General features: G+C 43.8%; 1 protein-coding gene across 1 annotated transcript in view; it reads left to right on the top strand.

Annotated features, from left to right (window-relative positions):
• Window positions 1–79: 79 nt before the first annotated feature.
• The window catches only part of Kcnk13 (potassium two pore domain channel subfamily K member 13), a 93,038-nt gene continuing 79,547 nt past the window's right edge, over window positions 80–13,570 (top strand). Inside the window, exon 1 of the mRNA XM_055592948.1 lies at window positions 80–449. Coding sequence (XP_055448923.1) covers window positions 128–449 — 322 coding nt within the window. The 5' untranslated portion in view covers window positions 80–127. The remainder of the gene's footprint in view (window positions 450–13,570) is intronic.

The raw sequence follows: 13,570 nt of genomic DNA, 5'->3' as shown, positions 1-13,570 counted from the left end.
GCGTCGGGGGAGCGCGCCGGGCATGGGCGAGCCGGGCCGGGGAGCCGGTTGAGGGGCGGCGGGGCGGCGTCCTCCCGGGGGTGCGGGCACGGGCCCCCTCCCCCCCGCGGGGTGGCCCTCCGCTGCCATGGCCGGCCGAGCCTGCGGCCACCTGAACGAGGACAACGCGCGCTTCCTGCTGCTGGCCGGGCTCATCGTGCTCTACCTGCTGGCCGGCGCCGCCGTCTTCTCCGCGCTGGAGCTGGCTCACGAGCTGCAGGCCAAGCAGCGCTGGGAGGAGCGCCTGGCCGACTTCAGCCGCGGCCACAACCTGAGCCGCGAAGAGCTGCGGGGCTTCCTCCGCCACTACGAGGAAGCCACCAGGGCGGGCGTCCGCGTGGACAGCGTGCGCCCTCGCTGGGACTTCACGGGCGCCTTTTACTTCGTGGGCACGGTGGTCTCCACCATAGGTAAGTGAGCCCCGTGGCCACTCCTGGGCTCTCCTCGCTGGGCCCTCGCAGGGCTGGTTCTCCGCTAGGGCGCCGGCGTGGCACCGAGGCGTCCCTTCGGGGCTGAGCAACAGGTGTGACTGAATCCCAACCCCACCCGGGAGCTTATTAGAATCGCCAGGGACCTCTGCCCAGACCACAGCCAGCTACTGTTCGTTAGCCAGGCTCCAGGAAATTGAATGCTTCTCGGATTGGGGAAGCGCTTTGATTGCCAGAGTGTCTGGTTTAGGAGACAGAGCTGAGTTGGTGAATTCTGTGGGGAGAGCTGACACGGAGACGGAAAGCTGGGTGTTGGCTGGGCACAAACCATTGCTCAAAGGAAATCCCACGATTTCAAACTTACGGAGAGACACTAAGAATTCTAAACTGGAAGGAGGCAGAGACGTGAAACACACTTCTCAAAGATCGGGATGTATTTTCTGCGGGAAGAACGAGGGGGAAAAGCGACCTTGGCTCTAGCCAGCTTGAGTTCCTGTGATTTGGACTAGGGAGTGAAAGGGCACCCAGCGCATTCTGGGGCAGAGGTGGCTTGCATCCACAAGTCCCTGAGCCTACTGAGGACTGAGCGTGGCCTAGGGGAAGAACCGCTAGGAAGGATGAGCTGGGGCGGGGATGGGAAGTTAGAACTGAGAAGCTGAGCTCCTGAGCAATGTTGAGAACGGTAGAGCGGGTGATGCCATCACTAATGCCTTTATTTCCCGGCAGACGGAGACGGGAAATGGAGGATTTGTGCAGGAAACCCCCAAGGCTGTTCACTGTTGATGCAGAGTTGAGTGATGAATGGGCTGGAGAAAGTAATATGGAAGTTCTAGGAGAACAGGCCCGTGGTGGGGGAGGGGCCCTGAAAGGCTAGAGGAAGAAAGGAAGTGGCACAGAAGCCTCGGCGGGAGCTCCTCGTGGAGGCAGCTGCACAGTGTGTGTGTGTGTGTGTGTGTGTGTGTGTGTGTGTGTGTGTGTGTGCGCGCGCGCGCGCGCGCGTGTGCGTGTGATTTAGACATTCTGCCAGGGGAAAAGGACATTCAAACAGGAGCTTCAAGCTAGAGGCCTGATTAGTCCAGAAAGACTTCCCAAGACTTCTGCCTGCCAGCAAATGACAAGGCGAAAAGGACTTGCACGCCCAGGGAGGGACACAACAGATGTTCTCAAGGGCTTCCCTGGATGGTCCAGCTTACAAGCCCATGCCCTTCTGTTTTTTCTTTTCTTTTCTTTTTTTTAATTTCCCTCGGAGGTCCACTGTTTGTCATTTAGAAAGAGGAACGATTTTCATTTCTGCAGTTTCACATTCCAGGCGTCTCTGAGTGCTTTCTTCCCTCGCGCCTGTGCTTAGAACATCTTTTCCTCCTCCCAGATCCTGTAAGGATGAGAGGCATTGTTCAAATGCTTTCCATTTTCAGGCATGGCAGGGGTTTTGGCTGCACTTTAAGACATTTGTTTTCCGTGGGAACAATGGCAGGTGCACCTTAGAGTTCTAGCTAAGGATGTGAAGAGCAGGAGCAATATAGGCCAGTAACAGTTGGTGCCCACTCAAGGGAGGGCAAGAGGCTCATTCCTTTGAGATCTCCCTCCTAAGATTTCACCGGGGAAGCTCAGACTGGCCGTTCTGAGAAGCTGGAATCTCGTCAGTTACTCACTTCCTACCTGGAAACTTTCAGGCCTGTGGCATCAGATTCCTGGCCGGGGACAGGGCTCTCACTCTCACTACCCGGAGTTCCAGTCCGCTCCTGTGTTCACCTGGGCCGCTTGCATCTGGACTCCTTTATATGATTAGAAACTCAATGCCTTTTCTCTTTAAATCCTAAATTCTAGTCTGTTACTTCTTCCTTTCCACACCCTTCTCTGTGAAGAAGAGATGGGTTTGATGTGGTTGTAACCCAAATAATTCTTTTGGCCCAATAGCCAAAAAATGGCTCCCTTTTCAAAGAAGACTGGCCCGATAGCCAAAGTAGTGATAAACTAAATTCAGTGTTCCCTGGCCTCTTTTAAGGAAGCTTAAAATTGTCCTGTGACACAAAGGAAATGCCTTTCTTTCTTGCCTTGTGGCTCTGGGGTCTTCTGGTCTCTAAGGTCCCCCCCCAAAAAAAATCTTCCAAGGTGTGAGCCTTCTGTCTTTCTGTCTATTCAAAATTGGCATGACCTGTTCCTGTTCTCTCTTAGCTTACTCTCATTTAATCTATTACCTGGAGTTTCCAGAATACAGGAAGTTCCAGGAGGATGCCAACATCAGCCCTTCAAAGCACGGAGAGAAAGGAGCTTGTGTTCAGTGTGTGAGTGTGTGACTTCTTCAGCCTGTGGGAAGGGAACTGTGGGGTCTGGGTGCAGATGAGAAGCACCTTTCTGAAAGACACTGCTTCCTTTGGTCCCCAGCACTCTGGCCTCCCCTCCTCATACCCACGGTTTTCCCCTCTCCTGTCTCTCCCTCCAGGCGTTTTCCCAGCGCGGCCTCTTCAGCACACACGTTGCTTCTCCCCTTTATCCCGAGGGCCCTCTTTAGAAGTCTGGTTAAGCTCTTGATTGAGGGCCTTGGCCTGATCACAGCTGCATCTCTTTTATTGATCACCTCTCCTTGGGATGGATGGACCACACTGGTAGTCATTGAACCAGAGATCAGACCATGAGTGGAAATGAGTATAACGTGAGGTTCAGGGAATGGGGTGAGGTGTGGCGGTAGCTGGGCCCTGGAGAGAGCAACCCCACCATGGGCATTCCCTGTCTGATTCTAAGACCTGGCTGACCAGACAGCTGTGAGGACTTGAAGTCCCCAGATGAACTTAGGTACCATTCTGCTTTTTCCTGTCCTTTACCGTGACGTCTTATGTGCCTTCGTGATACTTCCGTGTGTTTCCATGAATGTGAAATCACATTAACTGTCCTCCAAGGGCAGAGGATACAGAACATGCGTCTCTGTACACGTTTAACTCTTACAGAAACCTGATACTGCTGGCCACGCTCTCCCATGAAAAAAGGGGGATCTCGAGGCTCAGAAAGCTTCCATGATGGGTTAGAAGCTGCTCAGCTGGAGGTGAGGTAGAGCTCCCTTGCAAGCTGACGCTTAGAACGATGCCTCATGCCTTTAGCTCCTTGGAGGCCCTTTTCGTAGGAAGAGTTGCTCCCCCCCCCCCCCGTTAGATGTCACGCCCCTTTCCTCAGCTGTGATGGCTTTTAGGAGCCCCAAATAATAAGAAATAGAGACGGTCTGGACAGCCCATTCCAGGGAAGTTGTGGTTTCCAGTGACTGGCAGTCCAAAGCAAGGTTTGAGTAAAATCTGCCATGCAGACAGAGGCGGATGCCTCCCAGCATCGTGTTTCAGAATCTTCACCAACTACACCCCCCCACACACAATTACCTGATGGTTGACAATGTCCGTCTCACTACCACTGTCCCCTAACAGATCCCAGCGTCACTCTCTGACCTTTCCTGTTAGCTCATGGCATATTGGTACTCAGGTTTTCTGTGTCTTGGGGCTTCCCTTGGATTAAGCAGCTGATGAATATCACGGTGACACTGAGCTGAGTGACTGGCCATTGAAGTGGTTTTCAAGCTCTTCTGAGTCCATGGGTTTCTCTGTGCTATGTTAATGTCACTCTTCAAGGCTAAGGGCTCCCTTCTCTTGTGATAGGATGACAGGAAGCTGCTATTGTGCGCGCATACACACATATATGCAAACACACACACAGAGAAAGAAAGAACCATTTGAATGAATGTTTATTTTAGTCAACTACCTTCTTACTGACTTAAATTTTTTGATGTAGAAAAAAATGCTTATTTAATTGACAGAGTGTTTTCCTAGTTTTTCATTATTCCCATCCTTTCCATGACTAAGACAAATATTCTCACCCATTCTCTATGTTGCTGTTTAACTCATTTCAAATGTTATTCAAAAAGATTGCTTTTTAAAGGTTCTGTGAGGTTGGCTCTATAATTATGCTTTGATTTATTGCTAAAATTATCACATAATGATCTGAGAATGCGCATGCTGAACAATTCTCTGTTTTCTTCTTTGAGCATTGCTTTGTGTCCCGGAACCTGTATACATTCCAGCCAGTTTTCCTTGTGTGTCACAGATTTCTGTAGCTGGGGGGCAGGGGGGGAACATTGACCCCCAACCAGCCTTTAATTGTCATAAGCACACCAAAGACAACATTTATTTTATTTTATTTTTTTTACTGTGTTTCAGGGCATATAAACTCATCAAACTTTTTGCCAATAACTCCATCACTTGCTTAACTTTGCTTACCTTTATCAGGGTTAACCTTGCTCCCCTCCGCTTGCTTTGAATGCCAATGGCCATATTCAACATCTAAACATGGAAGTAACTGAACAAATGTTTGTTGACCTTTAAACCATTGCTCTAGTTGTAATCATGAGTAGTGTTTTTTTATTATTTAAGTAACCACTTAGCATGCTTTTGTACTTTTATTTTTAACCAGGCCTGTATTTTTCTATGTGTATGAAAACTTAGCACATTTCCTATTCGGTGTCTTTTCCTGTTTCCTTCTTCATTCTATTCATCCTAGTTTTTCTCTTCAATGTTGACTTTCTACTCTGGCAAGTGAGTTCTTCTTTGGGTCATTCTAAGTATGATCAAGACAGAACTTAACTACCTGAGGCAAAAGCCATCTCCACCACTATTCTTCATGGTTGTAGATAAGACTGAGATGCCCTTCCTGGACAATGCAGAGCCTTTGACCTTGGTTCTAACACCACTACCCCCAGCCTCCAGCCTCCCAAGTCCTTGTCTCACCTTCTTTGGGAAAATCATTCCCAGACCTTCCTAGTATCTTTTTCTCTAATAGCTGAAAGCCCATCCTTTCCTGGCCTCCTTCCAAGGACTCTCATCATCATCGTCTCTTGCCTGTCTTCTTCCTCCTCCTTCCTTTCACTGAGCTATATTCTTAATCCTTTCTGTGCTTTTATCTTGAGACAGTCTTGCAGTTGTTCAGGCTGTACTATAACTAACTGTAGCCTAGCTGGCCTTCAGCTTGAGTTCCAATCTCAGCTTACTGAGTAGCCGAGGTTACAGTCTTGTACCAACAGAACTTTCTAGGACTTTCCTTTAGTCCTTCCTTCTTTCCTCTCTTCCTTCCTTCCTGACTTCCTTTCTTTGTGGCTTCCTTCCTTCCTCCCTTCATTCCTCCTCCTCTCTGTCTTTTCTTTTTCTTCCCTTTTTAGTTTTTGAGGCAGGATCTTATTCTGCAGTCTAGGATCTTGGAATTTACTATGTGGTCCAGGCTAGCCTCAAACTCAAAGCACCTTTCCTGCTTTAGTCTCCCATAACTTCAGGCATGCACCACCAGTCCGAGCAAGAACGTTTCTTTCTCCACAGCTCCATCTCATCTCCAGCTCCTTTCTTCCTGTGCTTCCACACCTCAGCTTTGCTTCTGCTTTCAAACAGAAAGTCAAGAAAATGAACCTTCATGAGAGTGACTTTTTGTGTGTGGTCTGGAAATAAGGTCCCGTTTAGCATCAAGTGAAGTGGGAGAAAGAGAGACAACAGCTGTGCATGTGCCTGCTGCTTCTGTACCTGAGCCTGGGACCTCTCCTGTGTTGACACCTGCACTGGTACCTCAGCCTTCAGGTAGCATTGCTCCCTTCCATTGCCTGCAGAGCTATTTCTTTGGGCTTGTGATTACAAAGGAGGAAAAAATAACAAGGAGAGCAGTTTCAGGTGGCACTGGTTTGCATGCAGCAAACATTGCTAACAGTAGCAACAGGGACACACAGAAATGTGTTCCTCAACACAAGAAGTGCCGAGGCCATCGTCCAGAGCTGGACAACAGTCCCAGGAGGCCACCAGGTTTGCAGAACCTTCTGCCTTCATTCTCTACGTCATCACCATCAACACTTTCATGTCAGTCTTCTTCACTCTCACTTAGAGGATTGGAATGGAATCTTACTGTAGATTGAGTTGGCATTCTGTAATGGCGGGTAGTATTGAGTAACATTTTGTGTCTTTAATGACCATCTGTATAGTTTATAATGTATGTGTTTATTGAGACTACACAGTCCAAGAAAGCCATGGGATCACAATTCTTCTAGTTCATCTTCCAAGTCCTGGGAATATGTGTGTGTCACCACAGCTAACCCTGAGTTTACTTTCTTGAAAGAACACCTGGGTACATCCCTTGCCTGTTTTCAGCTGGGTTACCTGTCCTTTTACTAGAAACTGTAAACGTGTTGTATGTGTTTTAGATTCAAGAGCCTCATCAAACAGGGTCTGTATGTTGGGTGTCTTTCCTATCACTTCTAAGTATCCCTGGAAACACAAAAGGTTTTAAATTCTGCTAAAGTCCAATTTACCTATTTTTAAATTGTTTCTTTATTATTTTTATTTCGTATGTAGGGGCATGTTGCCTGCTCATATGTCTGTACAACACATGCTTTCAGTGCCTGTGGAGACCAGAAGGGGGATCTGGATACCTTTGGAACTAGAATAACTGGGTGGGTGCTAGGAATCGAACTGGGGTCCTCCAGAAGAGCAGTCAGTACACTTAATGGCAGAATCATCTCTGCCAGCCCTATTTTTTGTTTTGTTGTATATGCTTTTAGTTGGCTAAAAAGCCGTTGTCTAATTCAGGCCATGAAGAATTGTGCCTGTTTTCTTCTAGTGACTTGTAGTTTTGCCCTTACTTTTCAGGTTGCTGAATCATTTTGAGTTAATAGTTGGCATGAGATGTGAATTTATCCTCATCCGCAGGCAGAAGTTTGGAAATCCTGTAACGTTTATTGGAAAGACTGCCATCATATCCCCCTCCCCCACCAACACACACACACACACACACACACACACACAGAATTGTTTTGGCACTTCTGTCAGAAATCAACTGACCACAAGTGTGAGAGTTGATTCCTGGACTGTTTTGCTCTGTCAATGTGTAGGTTCTCTTTAGGCCAGTGCCTGGGGTATGGACACTTTGTAGTAAGTTATGAAATTAGGTGAGTTCTCCAAAATTGTTCTTCTCTTTCAAGGCTATTTTTAGCCTTTCTGAGTTCCTTAAACATCAGTGAGAGTTATGAGATCATCTTGCTCCTTTCTTTGGAGAAAACTTGTGTTGTCTGTAAGCTAACTTGGGAATATGACCTTCCATTCGGCAGTGTAAAGTTTACCTGTCTGTGACCATGAGCCACCTCCCTCTTTATATCTTTCTTTTTTCCAGCATTGTTTTGTAATTTTCAGAGTTTGAGTTTTACACTTTTGGGAGTTGATTTCTTTTCATGTGTTGTATCCTTAATAACACCCCTTTCTTAATTCTCTTCGGATTTACCTTAAGGCATAGGAGCGGAAGTGGCTTTTACATCAGCTTGATTTTTAATTCTGTGATCTTGTTGTACTCAAGTATTTGCTCTGTTCACATTATAGTAGCTTCCTGTCTAGGGGATTGTAGCATTTTAAATAGAGATAGTTTTAATTATCTCTTTCCAGTCTGGAAATTTTATATCTTTAATTTCATGCCTGACTGGAGTCTTGAGCACAAGGTTGGACAGAAGTAGTGAGAATGAACACCTTACTTCATCCTTCTCTCAAGAGGAAAACCTCCATTTGCCACCATTAACCTGTCAGTTCTAGAGCTGGCCTTGCTGGGGATGGCCAGGCTTCCTTTCCACTCTGTTCCTTCTTTCTCTAAACCGTAAAGGGAGTCGATCTCTAGCTGAACTGTTTTGTGCCTCTGTTGAGAGGACTTTGTGGTTCTCCCCTTTATGGCATGAACACAGAGTATTGCATTAGCAATTTTTAAGATGTCATAGACATTTTGGGTTCCCACAGTACGTTCCACTTGTTCAGGCTGTTTCAGCCTTTTTCTATGATTGGGTGTTTGGTTGACTGAGCATACTTTACAGAGGGATTTTTTTTTTTTTTTTGCATCTCTAGCCAAAGAGATACATATCTGTTTCTTTTCTTGTGATGTGTGTGTCAGGTCTCAGTGTCTGGATAGTACCATAAAATGAGTTGAGAAGCGGTTTTTCTATAGTTCAATCTTCCTGAGGTCACATGAGTTCCACAGCCACAGTAGAAATGTCCAATAATTTCTAATTACTTGCCACTATAACAGCTTTCTAAGTCACATTTTAATTGCAATTACATACATGTGGGTACTAATCATTTTATAATGTGTACACATGAATATTCTCCTTTTAGTAACTTTATTTTTAAAAAAATTATAGACAAGGCATTTTTATCATATTCTTTCCCTTTTCCAACTTCTCCCAGATCCTCTCCACCTCCCTACCCACCCAACTTGATATTAATTCTCTCTATCTTTGAAAAACTAAAAAAAAAAAAGGAAAAGGAAAAGAAAGAAAGAATCGATAAGACAAAAGAAGAAAGGAAAGGAAAGAAGAGGAAGAGAAGTAAAACACAAATACACACATAGAAACACACAAAACATATGTTGATCAACTACTCCTGGCAATGGGGTCTACTGGAGAGTGTGGTTGATTTACCCAGAGACACTACTTTGGAGAGAATTGGTTTTCTTCCTTTCTTAGCAGGTATCAGTCACAAGTAGATTCTTAGTTACGGTGGGACTTTGTGTCTGCTTTCCCTTCCCAGTGCTGGGATTTTGTCTGGCTTGAACGTGTGGAGGTGCTGAGCATGTTGTCAGAGTCTCTGTGAGTTCAAATGTGTATCGGTCATGTTGTGTCTGAAAGACGCTGTTTCCTTAGAACTACCCACCACTTCTGGTTCTTAGAAGCTTTCCACCTTCTCTTCAGCGTAGATCCAAGAATCTTGGAAGGGTTTGATGAAGACATTGCATTTAGGGATGAGTTCTGCAAAGTCTCTCAGTCTCTGTACATTGTCCAGTTGTGTGTCCCTGTTAGTTCCCATGGGAAAGAAGCTTCTCTAATGAGGGATGAGTAAGGCAATGATCTATGGATACAGTAGAATGTCTCTAGGAGTTATTTTTATTGCTATGTTTCTTTAGCAGAATAATGGTAGTGCATTTCTCCACTAAAACCATGACCTATCTAGTCTCAGGTTCTTGGTTCCTTTGGCATGTACAGAGTCCATCAAGGAGTGCACCTTAGTTTTAAAAAACAAAACAAACAGAAACAAAACAACAATAACAACAAAACCCTGGTTGGTTGCTCCCATAACATTGTGCCATTGTTGCATCAGAGTATCTTGCAGACTTGTCTCTGTGGCAGGTCATAGAGTTTATAGCTGGATAATATTGATGCTTGCTTTTCTCCCTACGTAGTAGGAAAAGTACCTTTCATGTTTAGTGAATTAACTAAGCAGTGTCTTCAGCGATATGGCCTTACCATTAGGTGACTGGGAGTAACCGACAGCCTTGACAATAGCCTATGAAGTTTGGGAGGGTCTGTGGGACCACTTTAGCCACAACTCAACAAGATGTAACCCATTCCTGGCACAAAAGGCTTTACTTGGTGGTGTAAGATTTTTATCTTCTTCATTTGGTTTTTCGAGACAGGGCGAGTCCATTTAAATTCCTTTCATCTATGTATATATTTTAGAAAGCTTCTACGGTGTGTTTGCATATGGCTTTTCAAAGGGCCTTTAGCGTTAGCTGTCCCTTCTTAAATTCCCTCCTTTAACCCTCTCTCTCACCTCCTTCCCCACTCAGTCCTCCTTATTCTAGTTTTCCTTTATCTTTCCATAACACTGTACTCTTATTTCCCCTTCCTTGATCTCTTCCTTCTCCTTGATCCCTTACAAGCTTCCTAACCTCTGCAGTTACTTAGATTTAAATACACATATCTAAAACTTAAAAGTTAAAATCCGCTGAGCATGGTGGCAGACACCTATAATCCCAGCACTCTGGGAAGCAGAGGCAGGTGGAACTCTGTGAGTTCGAGGCCATCCCGGTCAACAAAGTGAGTCCAGGACAGTCAAGGCTGCATGGAGAAACCTTGTCTCAAAAAACAAACAAAGTTAAAATCCACATATAAAAGGAAACATGCAATATTTGTCTTTGGAGTCTGGGTTATCTAATCCGGCCTGATTGTTTATAGCTCCATCCATTTACATGCAAACTTTACAATTTCTTTTTTATTAATAGCGGAACAACATCTCATTGTGTAAATGTACCACATTTTATTATCCATTATTACTTCATAAACATCTAGGTTGTTTCCAATATCTCACTATTGTGAACAGAGCAGCAATGAATGTGGATATGCAAGTACCTCTACGATAAAATGTCGAGTCCTTTGGTTATATGTCCAAGAGTTTTATAGCTGGATCTTGTGGTAGATCTATTTTCAGCTTTTTGAGGAAGTGCCACACTGATTTCCATAGTAGCTGTACAAGCTTGTATCTCACCAGAAAAGAATATGTGTTCCCTTCATCCTCGCCAGCATGTGTTTGTCGTTTGTTATACTGATCTTGCCTGTTCTGACAGGGTAAGCTGAAATCTCAAAGTAGCTTTAAGGATGTTGAACATTTTTTCAGTATTTCTCAGCCATTTGTGTTTCATCTTTTCAGAATTCTGTTTAGTTTTATATCGCATTTTTTAAACTGGGTTGTTTTCTTGATGCTCAGGGTTTTTTTCCCCCAATTCTTTATGTATTCTAGATAATAGACCTCTATTAGCTGTATAATTAAAAAGACATTTTTCCACTCCATAGGCTGCTGCTTTTCTCAAGTGATGGTGTCCTTTGTGGTGCAGAAGAATTCTAGCTTCACGAGTCCTGTTCATTAATTGTTGGTTTTAGGGTTTGTGCTATCAATGTCCTTTTCAGAAAGTCCTTTCCTGTGACAATGAGCTCAAGCCTATTTCCTACTTTCTCATCCATCAGATTCAGGGTATGTGGTCTTACTTTGAGGTCCTTGATCTATGTAGAGTTGAGTTTTGTGAAGGATAATAGATACGGATCTATTTTCATTATTCTGCACACATCTATCCAGTTCGACCAGTACCATTAGTTGAAGATGCTATCTTTTCTCCAGCGTGTGTCTCTTTGGCTTTTTTGTTACAAATCAGGGTCCATAAGTTTGTAAAATTATGTCTGGCCCTTTAATTCTGTTCTATTGATCAGCATGCCTGTTTTATGCCAATACCATGCTGTTGCTTTAAACAATAGCTCTTTAACACAGCTTGAAATCTGGGATGGTGATACCTCCAGCAGTTCTTTCACTATTCAGGAATTATTCAGGATTGTTCAAGCATCCTGAATTTTTGTGTTTCCATATGAAGTTGAAGATTGTTTTTCATTTTTTGTGAAGCACTGTGTTGGAACTTTAATAGGGATCGCATTGAATCTGCAGATTGCTTTTGGTAGGATGACCGTTTTCACTATAGTAATAACTACAATTCACAAGCATGGGAGATCTTTCCTTTTTCTGGTGTCTTCTCCTTTTTTTTTTTTCTTTTTCTTTTTTCTTCAATGCCTTAAGTTCTAGGTTTTTTTTGTGTGTGTTTGTTTGTTGAACTATACAAGTCTTTCAGTTGCTTGGCTAGAGTTATCCCAAGGTGTTGTTTTTTGTTTTGTTTTGTTTTGTTTTGTTTTATCAGGCTATTGTGAAAATACTGCTTCCCTAATTTTTTTTCAGTATGTTTGTCATTCATAGAAAGGAAAACTACCGATTTTTGTGTTTTAATTCTGTACTTTGGCTAACTGTGTTAATCAGCTGTAGAAGTTTCCTAGTGGAGTCTTTAGAATCTTTTATGTATAAAATCGTATCATCAAATAAGAATACTTTGACTTCTTTCTTTTCTATGTGAACCTCCTTGATATTCCTCAGTTGTCTTATTGTTCAAGTTAAGATTTTAAGTGCTATCCCAGCAGCAGAAGGATGTGCACGGTATATACTCACTCATATAGACATATAATATAGGATAAACCTACTAAAATCTGTACACCTAAAGAAACTAATCAAGAGGGAGGACTCTTGCTAAAATGCTCAATTCCTACCCAGAAAGGCAAAGAGGCTGGACATCAGAAGAAGGAGAAAAGAGGGAACAAGTCAGGAGCCTGACACAGAGGACCTCTGAAAAGCTCTGCCCTGCAGACTATCAATGTAGATACTGAGACTTATGGGCAACCTTTGGGCAGAGTGCAGGGAATCTTAGGAAAGACGTAGGAAACAGTAAGATCTGGAGAGGACAGGAACTCCATAAGGAGAGCAACAGAACCAAATCTGAGCACAGGGGACTTTCCTGAGACTGCTATTCCAACCAAGGACTATGCATGGAGATAACCTAAGACCCCTGCACAGATGTAACCCATGGCATTTCAGTATCCAAGTGGGTTCCATTGTAATAAGAACAGGGACTGTCTCTGACATGAACTGATTGGCCTGCTCTTTAATTACCTCCCCCTTAGGGGTAAGCAGCATTACCAGGCCATAGAAGAGGACAAGGCAGCCACTCCTGATGAGACCTAATTGACTAGGATCAGAAGGAAGGAAAAGAAGTCCTCACCTATCAGTGGACTTTGGGAGGGGCATGCATGCAGAGGGTGGAGGAAGGGAGGGATTGGGACGGGAGAAGAGAGGGAACCAAGGGGGGGGATACAAAGTGAGTAAAGTGTAATTAATAAAGAAAAATAAAATAAAAAAGATTTTAAGTGCTATATTAATAAATATGGAGAGAATAGATATCCTTGCCTTGTTCCTGGTTTTGGAGAAAATGCTTTAAATTTCTGTGTTTAAAATGTTGGCTGTGAGCTGGCTATGCTGGTTGAGATTTGTCCCTTGTATCCCTAGACTCTCTAGAACCTTTATCATGATAGCATGTTGAATTTTTTCAAAGGCCTGTTCTGCATCTAATGAGATGATCATGTGTGTTTTTCTTTCTTTCAGTTTGTTTATATGGTGGAATATATTAACTGATTTTTATATATTGAACCATGGCATATGCTCTTTCTGATGTGTTCTAGAATTCAGTCTGCAAGTATTTTATTATGAATTTTTAGTCTGTAATTTTCTTTTTTGCTTGGGTGGTTTTGGTATCCAGGCTGTGTAAAAAGAACTAGGAAGTGTTCCTTCAGTTTCTACTTTGTGGAATAATTTGGAGAGTATTGATATTGGTTCTTCTTTGAAAGTCTGGTAGAATTCTGCATTGATTCTATCTGTCCCTGAGCCTTTTTTGGTTCAGGGATTTTTTTTTAATTATTGATT

Source organism: Psammomys obesus, unplaced genomic scaffold, assembly GCF_907164565.1.
Source record: "Psammomys obesus unplaced genomic scaffold, mPsaObe1.curated_primary_1811, whole genome shotgun sequence".
NCBI classification, from domain to species: Eukaryota; Metazoa; Chordata; class Mammalia; order Rodentia; family Muridae; genus Psammomys; species Psammomys obesus.
The sequence above is the reverse complement of the archived record's forward strand: the minus strand, read 5'-3'. Positions and strand labels throughout refer to the sequence as shown.